Below are 19,503 nucleotides of genomic sequence, written 5' to 3'. Positions count from 1 at the left end.
AGTTGCTTCAGCACATCCAGGAACTTTCTAAATTGCACATCCTGCTCTTTCTTTTGTAGCCTCTTTGGGTATGGTGGTGCGGGTCGATACTCGGGTGGAGCATGTTCATGCTTTGTCTGTTTCTGTTTTCTAGTCATGTGCAGATGTGATGCTTCTGTTTTGGCTGTCGTAGCTTCTATTGGGTTGACCTCTTTGCTTGTGTTGCTTTGCAGTTCCACTATTTGCTCGTTACTGTTGAGGTTTGGCCTTCTTTTAACTAGAATGATTATAGGTGTTCCGGCTAACTCGCATTCTTCTATTTGTAGCCCACTTCTTTCATCTTGATTTAATTCTTTATGGATTCCTGGAGCGTTTGAATGGGCAGTAGGCAATGTCTTGCCACTCTGCAATGTCAGAGCATTACATTGTTCCTTCCCATCCCTCTTGGGCACCTTAATATCATTGGGCAGCACTCCATAGGGCCTACTCTTCAAGTCTGTTGCCAACTCCCACCTGCATTTCCAGATTCCTCAGCGATGCTGCTTGACTTTGCACCGTGGTATCATTCTTTTCCATGTACTTCTTCATTAGATTCTTCAAAGATGCGAATGATCCTTCAGATGGCCTTTGCATTGCTACCTGACCTTGATTTGAGAAGCTTGCGGGATAACCTCCTTTTTGCTGATATGCTGAAGCATTAGATGTACCAGCATTATTTCCTCCCTAATTTTCGCTCCAACATAAGTTATGGTGGTTCTTCCAGCCCGGGTTGTATGTATTGGAATACGGGTTGTTTTCATTATTCTGAGCATTTCCCAAATAGTACACCGACTCTGGATTGCCAAGGCAATTGTTGTAATGATGCTCTCCTTCGTAAAAAGAGTAAGAAATTGGATCTGGCCAACATTTGCCTTACCAGTAGATGCTTCAGCTGCATTTTGCTTTGTCATGCTCCTCATAACCAAATCTGTCAAATTTTCAATCTTTAAATTTAAGGCGGTGAAAGACTGATTCATTCAATCTATTGCCTCCTTTCTCGTGAATGGCTCTAGGGACAGACCATGAGTGATTGTTCGATGATATCCTCTCCAAGATGTTAAATGCTTCAGCATAAGGTTTTGCTAGCAATGCGCCACTTTGCTGATGCATCTATGATAAGATGGGTGGCATCGTGCAATCCATTATAGTATGTTTCGATCTGGATGCATCTTGGGATCCCATGGTGAGGGCATTTTTGTAGAAGCTGTTTAAAACGCTCCAAAGACTCACTAACCGACTCCCCAATAAATTGCTGAAAATGGTTGATTTTGCTTCTATACTTAAAATTTTTGCTTGGTGAGAAGTACTTCATTAAAATCTTTCCCGCCAACTCGTCCCAACTTATAAGTGATTCTGTAGGGAGTGACTCCAATCAGGTCCTCGCTTCATCTCTGAGTGAATAAGGGAACAACTTAAGCCGCAACACTTCATTGCTACATCCTTCATCCTCAAATGAATTGCAAACTCCCATGAAAAACTTCAAATGTTGATGCGGGTCCTCTGTAGGATGTCCGTAAAACTAACCCACTGTCTACAGCATCTGAAACATCACTGGCTTGAGTTTGAATTTTCGGGCTGCAATTTCAGGATCTGTGATTATTGGGTTGAAATTATAAAATGCTGAGAGCTGCATACACCCTGATTTCTCTGTCGATGTCATCTACTAGTAATACAACATTGAGAGGGGGCACTGCTGCCTCAGAGTCAGCAGCAACAGGAACCTCATCTACTATTTCTTCAATCCTCACATTCGGTGGAATAGGCTGGCGCAAATTTGGGTTGGGCGGATTCATATTTGCTTCAGCTTGAGTTCTCCTTTATTCTCTTCGATTTCTATGGAAAGTGCATTTTATCTCGTGGTCGATGATATATTCCAAGCTCTCAAAATCGTTCATACACATACACCCACACAAAAATGTGAGAAAAAGAAAACTCGATTAATCACCGTATCTACAAACACTTATGGTTTAAAATAAAATCACAGAGTCCCCGGTAATGGCGCCAAAAACTTGTTGCGTCCACACAACCGTGCTGACAACACATGCGAGTATACAAGAAATTGTCGATTGTAGTACAAAACGAGGTCGAATCTACAGTGACTTTGGATAATATTCTAAACGATGTTCGCAGATACCAAAAGTGTAAAACAAAGAAATATAGGTGTCGTGTCATAACTAAACAAATATAAAAAAACAAAGCAGTAAACAAATCTCAGTAGCAGACACACTTCGAAAAGTTGATAACAGAAAGAAGTTACAACACAGAACAGCGAAAATGAGGGGTAATAGATATGGAAAATGGGGGAGATTCAACATGCTTTCACAAACTTCTCAACCAACCCTCTAGCTTACAAATATTCATTAATGCCCAAATCGACTTGGTTTACTTCCGAGACACCCGAACATGGATATCCACAACTCCTGTTGCTACAATTCCAAGCAAGAAAAACAAGTTCTAGGCATGATTAGGGAACACCATTCCTGAGAATCCACAAATACTATAGAAAAGTACTAATTACTAATGAAGCAAGTCAGCAAACCATAAGCCCTCCCGGGTCAATACAAAAGCTAGCATACAAAAGAAAGTGGCCAACAATGATCGATAAGATATAAGAAATAAACACAGCTTCATTAAAAAACGTAGATAGTAGCTAGAGGTTCAGTTCATAGCAGTTACAACATGTGAATCTCCCCCGAAATGGGGTTTAGCTCATAAATGAAGAAGAAAATACAATGGGTAAAAGAAGGAGACAACCCATCTTAGAGAATAGTAGAAAAACCGAAGAAGAAGAAGATGATAGCTGGAAATTGCAACAGAATATCCCTTCTGTCATCAGCTTGCTGCCGCCGAAAGTGGAGAGAATCCTCCTCCTTGTCGTTTCAGCTCTAAAAAACGTGCTTTTCTTGGGATCTGTGTGTAGCAGCTCGGGCAACATGTCTTTTTTATATCGGGTTACATTTTTAGGGCACCCAGCTGAAGATTGTACGAACATGGTAAATTCCTGTGTTTGGCTGTTACTGCGCAGTAATTCCATGCTCTAGCATTGGTTCGCTCCAGCTTTCGTCTACTCTGCCTCGAACATACTTCATCTACTCTTCTCTCGGCTTAGCACCCTTTTCATGCTTTGTCTTCTTTTTCCAAACCTGTGCATTTACACCAGAAGTAAGAGAGTCTAGCACACTTTTTAGCTAAAGCATTCAAGACCTAGGCCTTTGCCTCGGTATTCGATTTATAAGATTTTTCATGATGTTTAAGAGCTTAAAACTGACACACTTTGACAATTCGTTGTATAAAACTACCCAAATAAACACTAGAATAACTCTGTTTTAGAGAGTTATCAGTTATCAAGGATTATCTCCAGTTTTTAGACGAATGGGTGAATTTATGAAGTCGCGTCAACAAACAGTTACATCAGAGAAGATGAACCTAGTAAATGCTTTGGTAAATAGTGGAATTTCAATTTTGGCAACAGGCTTGAATAGAGTTGTCAAGTCATCAGTGGGAAGTTCGTTATTTAATAATCAATGTTTGAGAATGAAGAAGAAAGCTTCAAATATCGCAACTTAGTTTGAGTGGGAGCACGTGGTTATGTCTTTTGCGTCTGGGAGACAAAACAACATAGATTGCCCGACCTCAAGTAAAAGACAGATAGAAGCAGTGATTTATGATATTTTGTTTTACAAGTTTTTGAAACAAGCAGGAGAAGCATTGGAGATTTTTCAAGAAGATCAGAAGTTGTTGCAGAAGAAGCCTTGAAGTTTTTCAAGATTATTAGAGACTGTTATTGTAGTGGGAGACAAGATTGATATTTTGTCTCTAAGTGGGAGATTGTTGGGATAATGGAACCAAAATAGATGACTCATGTCCTACGAGGAAATTTTTTTTCAACATTACTACGAATTCCTAGCTGCAAGGAGTAGGATATTGTTTTCTTATAATTAAGATTATAATATTGTTTTTTCAGATAGGGATTATGATATTTGGTTTCCTATAAATAGAGCTCTTTTGTTAAGGTCTTATTCGTACATAATCCAAATAAAAAAGACTTGAGTGGTCATAGACAATGTGTGAAAAAAAGAAGTCTATATCTCGTTGGTTTAGTGAGGGCGTTTTCAATTGTATAATCCTAGGTAGCCATTTTTATGGTACTTAGAAACAAGATAGTGATATCTTGAGTGAGATCTTCATTATTTCCCAACTATAGTAGAACTTGCTTTTTTGCAAAAAATTGGACGTAGTCCCAAGATTAGGGCGAACCAGTATAATCCTTGTGGTGTTAAACTTTTTCTATCTTTATCTCTTATTTATTTGTCATTGTTACTTACTTATCTACTTTTAGCCTATGGAATGGAACTTATAGGAGGATCAATCAATCTATATTTTCTTCCCATTAGACTAAATTCACATCCATATCAAAGAAATATCTTATCTTCTGAAAGCTTCTAGGTCATAGGCAATACTTGGAAGATTTTTGGCATGTGAAACTACTTTCCACTCAAAATCAACATGTTTGGAAGTAGATATGAGCTTGTCATGTCTTTTAAAGTGTTATTTTATGAATTTATTATGTTTCGTTAACAATTAAAAGAGTTTTTTTAACTAATTAAAAACATTACTTTTTAAATTAATAAGTGTTTTACTTAATAAATGCTTATTCAAAGCACATCTTAAATAAAAGTGCTTTGAAAAAAAGTAAAAAATACTTACCTTTCTTTTTGAAAAAGCACTTGAATAATGCTTTAAGCCCAAGTGGTTGATCCAATAACTCTTTTAGAAGTAAAAGACCAAACTTCAAAATTATTTGGTATGAAACACTTTTTACTAAAGTGCTAATGATTAAAGTTTTTTTTTTCCTAAAAACACTCTAATGTGATACTAAACAAAGCACTTCTCATAAAAGCACTATCATGAAATCTTGTCATTAGTTTTTATATAAGACAAGGATATAGACATATGGATGTAATGAAAAAAACTGAATAAAGAATGTTCTTCATTCCAACAAATGTATATACATAAGTAAGTTTTGGGAAGTGTGTAGTTGAGGACATATAGCTACAAAACTATATATATTCATGAAGAAAAACTGAACTAAATAAGAATTGAACATCAAACTCACAAATTTTTAGTGCATTATACAATAAGAAATCTCCATGTCTCACTTGACTTTGGTGTAGTAATTAAGGGGATTATTACCGTTGCTTTATTTTACCTTTCTCGTATCCTAAAATTGAATCTCCCTTGCTGTCAATTACCTTCTAAATTGATAGCACTTTGCCTAAATTGACGAACACATCTACTGTGAAATTCTTTCCTTAATTGACAACAAGAGTATGTGATGTAGTTGGTGTATAAGACTCTTAGAGTCTTGTTTTCTAAAGCTATGTATGAGAATTATTTGTATTGAATCAAGGTTGAATTTGTTTATGTATCAGAGCACTATCTGCTAGCAAAATTCAACCTCAATCCATCAAAATTATTCTCATGACAAAAATAGGAACCGCTCTCAATAGACAATCTTTCCACTAGTGCACCAGTCTTATCTCAACTAAGCTTTATTTGGGAAACTACTTGTTATAAGGATCACAAGTTCTTCCTCTAATCAGGAGCATAGGAATAGAGCACCATTTAACAAGTGAAGAAGCAATAGAAAATAAAAAGAAAGACAAGGATGGTATCACAAGTATCAATTCTCTACATACGATATGGGATAGCAGTGATGGTCTTCTAATGTCATGGTTGTTGGGGATCATATCTTAAGAAATTCTGAGCATGATTGAAGGGATTGAAACGACATTTCAGGTATGTAAATCTTTAGAATATCAACTTCTTACAATGACCAGGGAAAGTGAAATCCACATGAGTGAAAATCTTCTTACCCTGAAGAAAGGTTCTTTAACCGTTAGATGAATACTTGAAAAAATTCAAGGATTATGTGATAAACTTGTTGCAATCAAAAAGCCCTTGGATGATCTCACAAAAGTATTTCATTTATCTAGAGGACTAGGAAGCAGATATCAAGAATTTCGAACGATAATGTTATCAAAGCCCCCATATCCTGCATTTAATCAGTTTATCTTAGCTCTCAAAGAACATGATCAAATGCGATCTCTTAAAGTTGAAGAAGAAAAAATATCCAAAATTTATCACAACCATACTTACTATAGTTAAAGAGGGAGAAGTAGAGGTCGAGGAAGGCAATTTTCTTCTAGAGGGAGGGGTTTCCCTCAAAACAGACAACAAAAGTTCAACAATTCCAACACTGCTCGACAGACTTTTCATAAGGAAAATACTCATTTTGCTACAATAAAACAATTCCCTACCAAATCTAAACACTAGGTAATATGTCAAATTTGTGGAAAAACAAATCATGTGGCTATTGATTGTTGGAGCAGGTTTGACCACTCATATCAATCCGAAAATATACCAAAAGCTTCTTGCAACTATGAGCCTTCTTAATGATGGAGATCACACAGTCTACACTGATTCCAACATCACAGCATACATCACCATCAACACTGGTAAGATGACTAGTATAAAACCCTATAATGGTAGAAAGAAAGTATATGTAGGTAATGGATAAGGATTAAAAATTACTCACATTTGGCAAGTCAATAAACTCTTAAAACAACACACTCTTTTTAAATGATGTACTAGTAATTCCTGACATAAAAAAGAACTCGTTATCTGTAAGTAAATTAATCTCAGATAATGACTGCTCTGTTGAATGCTTTGCTAACCATTTTATTGTGGAGAATGAACAGGGACTGATCATGACCAAAGGATTTAGGAGATATGGACTCTATGCTTTAAAGGATTAAGAAATTGTTGCCAAAAAGGATTTTACTGCATTCTTTGCTTTTAATAAATGCTCAGCATCTATGTGGCACAATGCTTAGGCCATCTAAATGAACGAGCTTTGCAATTTTTATTTGATAAACACTTCATTGATATTTCTAGTTGGAGAAAAGCTGAAAACATCTGTACTAATTGTCAAATGATAAAAAGTTGTAAACTTCTCTTTCATACAAGCTCGAACTTAAGTAAATTTCCTTTCATAAAGTTCATTGCGACTTATAGGGTCCTGCTCCTATTACCACTACTCAAAATTTTAAGTACTACACTTGCTTTATAGACGATTTCTCTAGATTTACAAGGTTATATCCACTAAAAATGAAATCCGACTTTTTTCAATCTATTATCAAGTTTCAAAAGGAGGTAAACAATCAACTTGTGTTGAGATTGGTGGAGCCAAATCGACGTTGGAAAGAGCTAGGGACAAGTAGGGATCGAGTCAGGACGCGTCAGGATGAAAAATGGATGAAAACAGGTGAAGTGGAGTGCTGCAGGCCGTGAGGTCGAGGAGACAGCGCCTCGGCACTATTGCAGGGCCATGACGCTATGGAGCACTGCACAGCACCACGGGGCTGTCAAGATGGGCATGCGAGCATTTTTGTTCCGTCCGTAGTGCCATGGTGCTATACAATGTCATGACGCTGTAACAATGTTTTATAAACACACTAGCTTCGGTTTTAGGGCTCTTTAGCTGTTTTGGGAGCAGTGAATGACAGTTTCAAGGTAGAGGCTTGGGGTATTTGTAGAGGCATTTGGGCAGATCAAGATCGACATATTCGGGGTAATATGATCTTGATTCTTGTGAGTTTTTAATTCTTATACCTAAGTATAGTCTGTTATAATACTTATAAGCTAGATGGCTTTTGTTGGGGCTTCTAGAAGGTGAATATCAAGGTGAGATATTTGAGTGCTTTGTATCTAATCTCTAATTATAGTGGAACCCGCATCTGATAGGAAGAATGGACGGAGCCCATAAACTATTGGGGTGAACCAGTATAAATTCTTTGTGTCATTTTCTACTTTTCCCTTAATCTCTTATTTGTGTAGTGTGATTGTGATTTGCTAGATATAACTATGGAAGGGGAAATTGTTTGGAGCATCTAATTTCCCTACAAGTGATACCAGAGCTGTAAGGTTGTAGTATCATGAGGTCCAGTTAGAAGTCACATCATTGTTACTTCGAATGGATGTTGAGATTTGATTGGGAGAATTTTGGGTTTTGGAAGATGTAAGTGGTGGATCTTCTAACATGCAAGAAGATACGCAATACCCTAAAAGAACAACTGGCCACTAGGTTATTAGATAAAGACTGGATAGAGGTGGATGAACAAGCAGTTGCAATCACCAGGCTGTGTTTATCGATGAACGTGGCGAGCGTCGTGGCGAATCAGAAAACAGCAATGAGACTGATGAAGGCTTTTACTGATGAGTATGATAAACTTTCTACCAACAGCAAGGTGTATCTCATCACGAGATACTTCAACATACACATAGAGGAAGGTACCTTAGTGAACTCCCACATAAATGACGTCATGGATCTGGTGAACAAGCTGGAGTCAATGAAGATTACTTTTTTAGATGAGGTGAAGACTGTTAAATCGCTGTCCTCTTTACCTGACAATTAACAGACGATAAAGACGACAATGTCAAACTCGTTGGAAGATAAGAGTCTGAAATTTTCAGATATCTGTTACGCTGCAATTACTGAGGAGCATCGCAGAAAAGGAAGTGAGAAGAGTTCTCCATTCACTTTTAGAGGGGAGAACAGGTTGGAATGAGCATTAGTAGCTCAGAGTAAGGACAAAGGGAAGATGTGCTATAAAGGAAAGTAGTAGTATAACAACCAGAGAAGTGGGAGTAGTAATGGAAATGTGGAATATTTTTAATGCCACAAGATGGAATAGGTTAGTCAATTTTATAGGAAGCTTAAGGAGGATAAATAGAAGGGGGATTCTACTAATGTTGTAGAAGAAAGAGTAGAAGAGTCTATGGCTTGTGTTGATAACGACTTAGTAGATCGATCATCAGAGTGGATTATAGACACTGCAGCATCGACACATGTATCTTTAGACAGAAAGTGGTTCTCATCTTTCATTAGTCAACATGGCGTGGTAAGAGTGGGGAATGAGAGTGTCTATAAGGTTAGAGGAATTGTAGATGTCTGTTTGAAAACTGACAGTGGGATCGAGTTCGTGTTATGAGCTATCAAGTATATTCAATGTTTCAGAAAGAATTTGTTATCGGCTGGAAAACTTGATGACTATGGTTATAGGAGTAAGTTCGCAGAGGGTAGCTGGAAACGTTTGAGGGGATCCGAGGTAGTGGCAGTGGGTAATAACTCTGCAAAAGAGAGTTATTCTGGTATTTATTTGGGTGAACATGTGCATTAAAATGTCAAAGTGTGTCGGTTTTAGGTCATAATTAGCACAACTAGTGTTTAATTGCAAACTCATAGCTAAACATACTTAGTCTTGAGAACTTTGGCCAAAAACAGCATAAACGCTCGTATTTGTGGTTCTTTTGCACAGATTTTAAAGGAAGAGCCGAGAAGAGAAAGAATTGTGGAACCAGGGAGGAAAAGCCAAAGCATTGTCAAGTCGGAGCATATAAAAGCTGGAGCATAGCGATATTAGGGCATGGGTGTCCGTACAGTTAATTCAAAAACATGGGATTCACTTATGTCCGTACAATCCTTAGTCGGGTGCCCTAAAAACAGGACCAGATATTTAAACGAAAGGTTGCCCTAGCCAACGGACACACAGATCCAAAGAGAGACAAAATTTGAGAGCTCAAAAGACCAAGGGAGGGAATATACCCATTTTCTGGAGGAGAGCTGATGCTAGAAAGGGGAAGCTCGTCTGCTGCTTTCCGCTGACTGCTCTTCTTCTTTGTCATTTAGCTAATTTTCTGCTATTGATTGTATTTCTTCTTCTTTCATTTTGTTTTTTTTTTCTCCCATTATGAGCTAAACCCCATTTCGGGGGAGGTTCACACGCTGTAACTGACTTGAGACTGAATCTCTTGCATGCTACATTTATTTTTAAGCAAATATGAATTTATTTCTCAATTTTTCGCATTACTGTTGGCCGCTGTTTCGTGTATGTTAGCTCCCATATTTACCCGGAAGGGCTTGTGGGTGTTCATTTGTTTTGCTTGTGATTAGCACTTTTCTATAGCTACAGGGATACTCAGGAATGGGGTCCCCTAACCATGTCTATAGTTTGGATTTATTACTTGGGTATTTAGCAATAGAAGTTGTATTTACTCATGTTTGATGTGTCTCGGAAGGGAACCGAGTCGAACTGGGCAATAATAAATGTTAGCTACGCTAGAGTATAGGTTGATAACGTGTTAATGTATGCTGAATCTCCCCCGCCACCTTCATATCTTTTAATCCCCCATTATCGCTTACTGTGCTGCTATTGGCTTGCGTCGATAGCCTTTAAACTATTGTTTCTTGCAACGTTCTGTCGTCCTGTTATTCCTTTGTTTTAATTCTTCTAGATAATATTCATACTCAACTCTGTATATTTTTTAATGGTTGGTATCTGCTTGTATCCTTAAAATATAAACCAAAAATCCCTGTGGATACGATCTCGTTACGTACTACAATCGACTATTCGTGTATACTTGCACGCATTGTCGACACAGTTGTATGGACGCAACAAGTTTTTGGCGCCGTTGCCGGGGATTTTTGTGATTTTATTTTAACATTGATATTTGTAGATACAGTGCTGAAGTGATTTTTCTCATTTTCACATTTGTATTTTGCTGTGTGTTTTGTTTTTTAGGTGCATGAATGATTACGAAGGATTAGAATATATTGTTGATCATGAAATAGAGCACGCTCTCCACAGAAATCGCGGCAGCCAATATGGACTGAGTAAATCAGCCGGTTCCACCTATTATGCCTTTAAGACCAAATATGAGAGTAGAGGAAATAGTAGACGGGATTCCTGTCGCTGCTCATCCTGATGTAAGCAGTGCCCCCTCTCAATGTTGTACTCTTGGCAGATGACATCGATAGGGAAATCAGAGCATATGCAGCTCCGGCATTTTAGAAATTCAACCCAGTTATCACGGAGCCAGAAATTGAAGCTTCCAAATTTAAGCTGAAATAAGTGATGTTTCAGATGCTTCAGACAGTGGGTAAATTTCATGGACATGCTACGGAGGACCCGCATCAACATTTGAAATTCCTTATGGGAGTTTGCAATTCATTCAAGGATGAAGGATTGAGCAAAAAAGTGATGAGGCTTAAGCTATTTCCGCATTCACTTAGAGATGAAGCCAGAACGTGGTTGGAGTCCCTTCCTTCAGAATCTATTACAAGTTGGGATGACTTGGCTGAGAAGTTCCTGATGAAGTACTTCCCACCCAACAAAAATGCTAAGTATCGCAATGAGATCAACAATTTTCAGCAATTTGATGGGGAATCAGTCAGTGAATCCTGGGAGCGGTTCAAACGATTATTGTAGAGGTGCCCTCACCATGGGATCCCAATATGCATATAGATAGAGATATATTACAAAGGTCTGGATGAGGCCACACGTCTTGTGATTGATGCGTCTGCAAATAGGGCTTTGCTAGCAAAACCCTGCTGAAGCATTTAATATTTTGGAAAGAATATCATCAAACAATCACTCATGGTTTGATCCTAAAGCTGTTCAAGGAAAATCGAGCAAGGCGCTGGTTGAGTCTGAATCATATACTACATTGAATTCAAAGATTGAGAATCTGACGGACTTGGTAATGAGAAGTATAACGCAGCAAAGTCCAGCTGGAGCATCAGTTGGTATGACTAATGTTAATCAAATTCAAGGAATTTCTTGCTCTTTCTACGAAGGAGACCACCATTACAACAACTGCCCTGGAAATCCGGAGTCAGTTTATTATCTGGGGAACCCGCAGAATAATAGATACAATTTGTATTCGAACACGTACAATCCTGGCTGGAGGAATCACCCTAATTTTTGTTAGAGTGGCAATCAAGGAGGACACAATGCGGGAACATCTAATGCTCCAGCATTTCAGCAAAAGGTAAGTTATCCTCCTGGTTTTGCAAATCAAGGACAAGTGGTAACATAGAGGCAATCCGAAGGATCATTTGCATCATTGGAAAAGCTGATGAAGCAATACATGGCCAATAATGATGCCACTGTGGAAAGACAAGTTTCACCATTAAGGAACCTAGAATTGCAAGTAGGCCAGTTAGCTACGGATCTGAATAGCAGACCGATTGGAGCATTACCCAGCGACACGGAAGTGCCAAAAAGAGATGGTAAGGAACAATGCAAGGCCCTCACTTTGGGAAGTGGTAAAGCATTACCTCCGGTGCATCTGAATGCCCCAGCATTGAGCAAGGAACATACTTAAGTTGACCACGAAGAAACTCAGCCAGAACAGGACAGTAAGCCAGCAGAAGTACTCGTGACCACTCAACCAGAACAAACAGCTGGACAACCAAAGGACGGTCAAAACACACCGTTGGTGGAAGCTCTAGAGCAAATGCCAAATTATGTGAGGTTCTTGAAAGAAAGACTTACAAAGAAAAGCACGTTGGGAAAATATGAAACAATAGCAATGACTAAGGCTTATAGCACTATACTCACGAGCAAAATTCCTGCAAAGATGAAAGATCCTGGGAGTTTCACCATACTAGTTTCAATTGGGGGACAACAGATAGGGCTTGCCTTATGCGATATGGGCGCTAGCATTAATCTTATGCCATTATCAATTTACAACAAGTTGGGCATTGAGGAAGCAAGGCCCACAACAGTGACATTGCAGCTGGCGGATCGATCCATTACGCATCTAGAGGGAAAAATTAAAGACGTGTTGGTACAAGTAGATAAATTTATATTCCCTGCTGACTTCATTATTTTGGATTATGATGCAGATAAGGAGGTCCCTATTATTCTTAGAAGACCATTCCTCGCTATTGGGAGAGCTTTAGTAGATCTCCACAAGGGCGAACTCACAATGCGTGTACAAGATCAAGAAGTGAAATTTTCGATGCATGACTCCATGAAATTTCCTGCTGAATCTGAACAGTGCTCAGTATTAAAGATCTTGGATGAAGCGTTAATGGAGGAGCTGGAAACAGAAGTCATGCTGGAATGTCTAGAAGCAGTTGGTGCCGAAAGTGTGGCCGTCGCGTTTGAAGAGGAGCTAGAAGATGTCAAATCAGAATGCTTGAACACAAAAAAAAGGATTTATGAAGAAAATATATGAATCCCTAGACCTCACAAACCCGAAGCTTAGTTACCCAAGCCATCTATTGAGGACCCGCTAGTGCTGAATCTTAAAGCATTGCCGCAGCATCTGAAATATGCTTACCTGGGTTTATCAGAGACATTTCCAAGCATCATAGCAGCAGACTTACCCTTAGAAAAGGAGCAGATGCTGTTGAATGTACTCAAGACACATCGGAGAGCAATTGGATAGACTATTGCGGATATCAAGGGGATAAGCCCCAGTTTCTGCATGCATAAGATAATGCTAGATGAGGGTTGCAAGAACTCTATAGCGCCCCAGCGTAGACTCAATCCAGCTATGAAGGAGGTGGTAAAGAAATAAATTATCAAGTGGTTGGATGCAGAGATCATATATCCGATCTCAGATAGCGAACGGGTAAGTCCAGTGCAGTGTGTGCCCAAGAAAAGAGGTATAACTGTAATGGAAAACGCAAAGAGTAAGTTGATACCATGAGGACAATGTCTGGATGGCGTATATGTATGGATTACCGCAAGCTAAACAAAGCCACAAAGAAAAACCACTTTCGTCTCCCCTTCATCGACCAAATTTTGGACAGGTTGGCAGGTCAGTAGTATTACTGTTTTTTAGATGGTTACAACGGCTATAATCAGATTACAATCGCTCGTAAAGATCAGCAGAAAATGACTTTTACTTGTCCCTATGGAACGTTCGCTTTTAGGCAAATGTCATTTGGGCTTTGTAATGCCCCAGCAACGTTCCAGAGATGCATGATGGCCATCTTTTCTGACCTTGTTGAATCATTAGTTGAGGTGTTTATGGATGATTTTTCAGTCTTTAGAAAATCATTTGCAGAATATTTGGATAACTTGAAGAGGGTGTTGCAAATATGTGAAGAAACAAACTTAGTCCTGAATTGGGAGAAGTGTCACTTCATGGTGCAAGAAGGAATTGTGCTAGGGCACAGAGTCTCCAAAAAAGGCATAGAAGTGGACAAGGCAAAGATTGAAGTAATAGAGAAATTGCCCCCACCTGTGAATGTTAAGGGTATCCGCAGTTTCTTGGGACATGCCGGTTTCTATCGCAGATTCATAAAGGACTTTTCGAAAATCTCTAAACCTCTTTGTTCTTTTCTTGATATTGATAAAGAATTTAACTTCACATCTGACTGTTTGCAGGCGTTTGATACATTGAAGTATGCTCTCACCCATGCTCCGATAATGACAGCTCCAGATTGGAACCAGCCTTTCGAATTAATGTGCGATGCCAGCGACTACGCTATGGGAGCAGTTCTTGCTCAACGCAGAGGGAAGCTGCTGCACCCGATTTACTATGCCAGCAAAACTTTGATCAAGGTACATATTAACTACACCACCACGGAGAAAGAACTATTAGCAGTGGTGTTCGCCTTTGAAAAATTCAGATCATATCTAGTCGGGTCAAAGGTGATTGTTTACACGGACGGACCATGTGGCTCTGAAATAGTTACTGACAAAGAAGGATGCTAAACCAAGACAGATTCGTTAGATTTTACTACTGCAAGAATTCGATATAGAGATCAAGGACAAGAAAATGATAGAAAATTTGGTTGCTGACCACTTGTCCAGGCTGCCTACTCTGGAATGCCCCGAGAATAGGATTGAAATTAGAGGAACCTTCCCAGATGAGCAAGTGTTGGCTACTGGAGTTCGGAATGGAGATGAGGAACCACGGTTTGCAAATCTAGCCAACTATATTGCTAGTGGAATTCTACCAGCAAGCATGAACAAGCAACAGCTGAAAAGGTTTTTGTATGAGAGTAAGTTTTATTTGTGGGATGACCCATATCTCTATAGGATTGGCCAAGATAAAGTGATTAGAAGATGCATCGCCAAGGCTGAAGCACGACAAGTGCTGGCTAAATGTCATTCGACACCATACAGTGGCCACTTTAGGGGCAACACACAGCAACAAAAGTTTTTCAAAGCGGATACTTTTGGCCCACCATTTTCAAGGATGCATATGAGCTAGTCCACCATTGCAACGAATGTCAAAGGGTTGGAAATATTTCCAAGAGATCAGAAAGGTCTCTCACATACATCTTAGAGGTGGAGCTTTTTGATGTATGGGGTATGGACTTCATGGGTCTGTTTCCTCCATCCATTGGAAACATCTTCATATTATTGGCAGTCGATTATGTGTCAAAGTGGGTCGAAGCAGTGGCATGCGCCAACAGTGATGCCAAAGTAGTAGCAAAGTTTCTCCACAAGCAAATATTCACGCGATTTGGTACACCTAAAGCTGTGATCAGTGACGAAGGCTCCCACTTCATCAACAAAGCTATAGCATTTCTCCTAGCTAAGTATAACATCAGGCACAAAGTATCCACAACTTACCACGCCTAGTCAAATGAGCAAGCTGAGATATCCAATCGAGAGATCAAGAGTATATTGGAAAAAGTAGTTGGCACAAATCAAAGAGATTGGGCGATAAAGTTGGATGACGCTTTATGGGCTTATCGTACAGCATTCAAGACACCTCTCGGAACATCTCCTTACAAGTTAGTTTTTGGGAAACCTTGCCATCTCCCATTGGAACTAGAGCATAAGACCTTTTGGGCTATGAAAAAATTAAACTTGGATTATTCTACTGCTGGCGATGTTCGCCTATTACAACTGCTAGAGCTTGAAGAATTTCGTAGAGACGCATATGAAAATGCAAAGTTATACAAGGAAAAAAAGAAATGCTGGCACGATGCGAAAATCAATCCTAGAAGTAGGAAGGGCAACAAGTGTTGCTTTTTAATTCGAGACTCAAAATTTTCCAAGAAAAACTCAAATCAAGATGGTCAGGCCCATTGTTGGTCTCGCACGTCTTTCCCCATGGAGCAATTAAAGTACAGGAGATGGATTCGGGAAGACAATTCACAGTGAACGGGCAAAGGCTGGAGCATTTTTATGGAGGAAGCGTGGTGAGAGATTCTGGAGGAAGCGTGGTGAGAGATTCTGGAGCTCACCACTTCGCCACAAACTGAGAAACCAACAACGGAATTGTAACGCCCCGAGTCCCTCAGGTTAGTTAGTCTCGAATCGGGAGATTTTTCTTTTAATTTTCAAAGTGAACGTTAATTGAATTTATTTATATTTATCGGGCTCTAAAATCCAATTAAATTAATATTTACCGGATCCCGTGTGGTGGGTCTTGTTTAGGAGGGGGTAGATTTCTTATCTTTGGGCTTGGATTTATTAGGCCTCTTTTGGGTTATTTTGTTTTTAAAACAAAGGGAAAAAGAAAGAAAAAAAAAAAAAAACAAAACCCTAGCCCATTCCTTCTTTTCTCTTTTCTTCTTCTTCTTCTCCCTAGCCCCCCCCCCCCCCCCCGTTCTTGTTCGTTTCCAATTCCCGCCGCCCCTCCCTTCATTTTCCGGCAGCCCCTCCGACGCTCGACGCAGCACCGGTGCTGCTAAGGACCACGCGCGGACGAAGGACCACGCGCGGCGGCCGGCGATCGAATAGCAGCAGCAGGCGGCGCGACCTCGACATTCCGGCACCTGCAGCAGCGGCGGCGCGTTTCCCCCGACGTCGGCAACGGACCAGCGCAGCTCCTCTCCGCAGCGGCACACGGCGGCGACCCAGATCTACGGTGGCGCACGGTGAACGGGTGTACAGCGGCGAACCGGTGGCGGTCGGCTGCTACGATCCGACGGACAGCGACTCCAGCGGCGGGATTTGTACGTTACAGCAGCGTTTAGGACGGTTGGCGGCGACCCACATCCGTTCGAAGCTCGATTTAGGCTACCCACACCTTGGCAAGCTAGATCTAGGTGACCCACATCCATACGAAGTCGGTTTGGTGGTAATGTGTCATTCGAATCCTTTTAGAGTTGAATTTCGGAGGCCAAATAGGTTGTTTAATGTGCTGTAGTTTCTGTTTCGGTGTGCTTAGGTGTGGAGTCGGCGCAACTTTTAAGGGCGCGGTTGTGTGTAAGTAGCACGGGGGCGGGTGCGTGCGTTGATGTTTGTTATTTGGTTGCCGATGTACTGTTTATGATGCTCAATATTGGTTCTGATACGTGGTTGTGCAGTGTAACTCTTGTTTATGTAGTTTTGTATGCCTCGTTAGTGTTGAATGTCCGTCGGTGATAATAGTGAGAATTTTGTATTGTTGAACTACTGAGATCTGTTGTAGAATGATGTATGATTGTAGGGAATGTTCGTTAAAGTGAATTTATTTTGGAAATGTTTGTTGTCTGAATTCGTATGAAGTTTTTGGCGTGTCTCATGAGTTTTTATTATATCTAGCAGTGCTTATTGAATATAGACGTTGGATATTAAGTGTTTGGATGAATTGTGTTGGGCTCCAATCGTTTGCAATTTGTTGACTATGCTCTGTTATGACTAAACTCACTGTGGCGCTGTTGTTAAGATTTAGTATGTTGTGAAAGCATGTTTGGTTTATTGTTTTGCTATTAGAATGATCTTTATGTCGTGGAAGCATGCTGAAATGTGTTGGTGAGTTGTGAGATGCATTGAAATCATACTAGTGGTGGTGTTGTTGATGGGCGTTGTGGTGGTTGGTGTTATTAAGAAGTTAGTACTGGAATCTTGGTTGGAGGCTAGAAACGATATGTGGAGTTTTGCAAATTATGAAGTGAATGGGTGAGTGTCAGGGCCTCGGGTATAAATGGTCGGGGGCTGATATGTCACTAATTGGGTATCGAGACCTCGGGTATAAATGGTCGGGGGTCGATACGCCAATATTGGATAAAGATGAATGTCGAGGCCTCGAGTATAAATGGTCGGGGGTCGATGCGAGGAGTCTTTCGAAAGGAGAACTATTGGGGCCTTGGGTATAAATGGTCAAGGGCCAATAGATTGTAAGACATCGAGGCCTCGGGTATAAATGGTCGAGGTCGATGCACTAGTGTCGGGGCTCTGGGTATAAATGGTCAGGGGCCGACACTACCAAAAGAATGGTTTCGAAGAGCTCGAATAACTGAGGTTAACATAGTTGTATTTGAGGTGTTAGGGAGCGAGGTGGACGGTAGTGGTTTTTATTTGATTGTGGTTAGCATCGGGTCTTGTAGAGCATGTTTATGGATGAATGTATAACGTATTAGTAGAGCATGTCTGTGGTTGTTCGCATACTGTACTGATAGAGCATGACGATGTATGTTTCCTTTACGGTTATGAGCATGATGTTTGTGTGTCCTTGGTGAGGGCTACTTACGGGGTATATTTTATATCCTCACCCCCCCTCTACAATGATTGTTTCAGGTGAAGGACTCGTGGGTGACCATGGTGATGGGACAGAGGAGACCTGACGAGCGAGGACCATAGGCTACTTAGTTTTCCTGTTTAGTTTAATTCATTGGTTAGGGCCTTATGTTGTGGCCAATAGACGGTTTATTTGCATTTGAATAATTGAGAGATTTTTTTTTCCTTGTTGTTAGTTTTGCTTCGGGTTAGGTGCCTATTTGAGTTTTATTCCATTTGTTTAGATTCATATAGATTGAATAATAAACTTGCCTCGTGAGGTGGTTCACGAATGTTGTTGAATATTATTCCATGAGATCGGTTTATCGTTAATTTGATGAGGATTGGAACTTGATTTTTATAAGTTTATGTGCATAGGAAGTTGGCAGGATGTAGTCGGGGTTAAATTTGATTAGTTGGGTAGTTAATGTGACCTAGAGGTGTGCGGAAAATTCTGGGTCGTTACAATTGGTATCAGAGCGGAGTTGTTCGTGTAGACTATCCTAGAATCTAGGTCGTTAGTGTACGGTCCTTGTCAGTCTCCTCGTCATCACCAGGTACGTTTCCGAGTTTTGGATGTTCGATCATGAATGTCTTACATTGCTTATGATTGAGATATTATTAATGACTGATACTAGATAGGTCGATGTGTTTCTTTGATTCATTATGTAGACTTTGTTTGAATTTTGCACATGTGTTGCGCCCCGGTTAGTGTGCTAATGACCTTGGTGCTCTGTTCTCTGTTCCTTTAGACAATGGCTTTTCGACGGAACACGAGAGCTCACAACTACGAGGATCCGAACCCTAGGGGTGAGGAGGCAGCGGATCCAAATGTTCCCCCGGCAGTTCCTGGAGGGGTAGCACCCCCGGTCCCGCAGGCAGCACCTCAGGGAGTTCCCCAGGTGAATCCCCAGGTGGCGTTACTAGCTGAGGCATTGCAAGTATTGCTGGATAATGCGAATGGAGCCGGTGGGGCTCAGGCGCAGCAGCCTCGCTGGGCACAGATTCAACAAGAGGAGGTCCAGTTCATCAGGGATTTCAAACGCTTCGGACCACCCGTTTTCAACGGGGTGAGTGAGAGGCCTACTGCGGCTGAGGAATGGGTCAGGGAGTTGGAAGCCCTTTATGTGTATTTGGGATGCTCCGACGAATTCAAGGTCCGAGGAGCAGTGTTTATGCTTCG

The 19,503-nt window shown here is 40.4% G+C and overlaps 1 protein-coding gene across 1 annotated transcript; it reads left to right on the top strand.

The window, feature by feature from the left end:
* The first annotated feature begins 12,453 nt into the window (after window positions 1-12,453).
* LOC148212207 (uncharacterized) lies at window positions 12,454-13,104 on the top strand. The gene has a single exon (XM_088122141.1). It carries the CDS (start codon window positions 12,454-12,456, stop codon window positions 13,102-13,104), a length of 651 nt encoding a protein of 216 aa, XP_087978267.1.
* Window positions 13,105-19,503: the final 6,399 nt, after the last annotated feature.

The sequence above is a fragment of the Momordica charantia genome, assembly GCF_013281855.1.
Source record: "Momordica charantia cultivar OHB3-1 chromosome 3 unlocalized genomic scaffold, Mcharantia_2.0 BLBB01000003.1, whole genome shotgun sequence".
NCBI classification, from domain to species: domain Eukaryota; kingdom Viridiplantae; phylum Streptophyta; class Magnoliopsida; order Cucurbitales; family Cucurbitaceae; genus Momordica; species Momordica charantia.
Note: the sequence above shows the minus strand (reverse complement) of the source record. Positions and strands in the feature narration are given on the sequence as shown.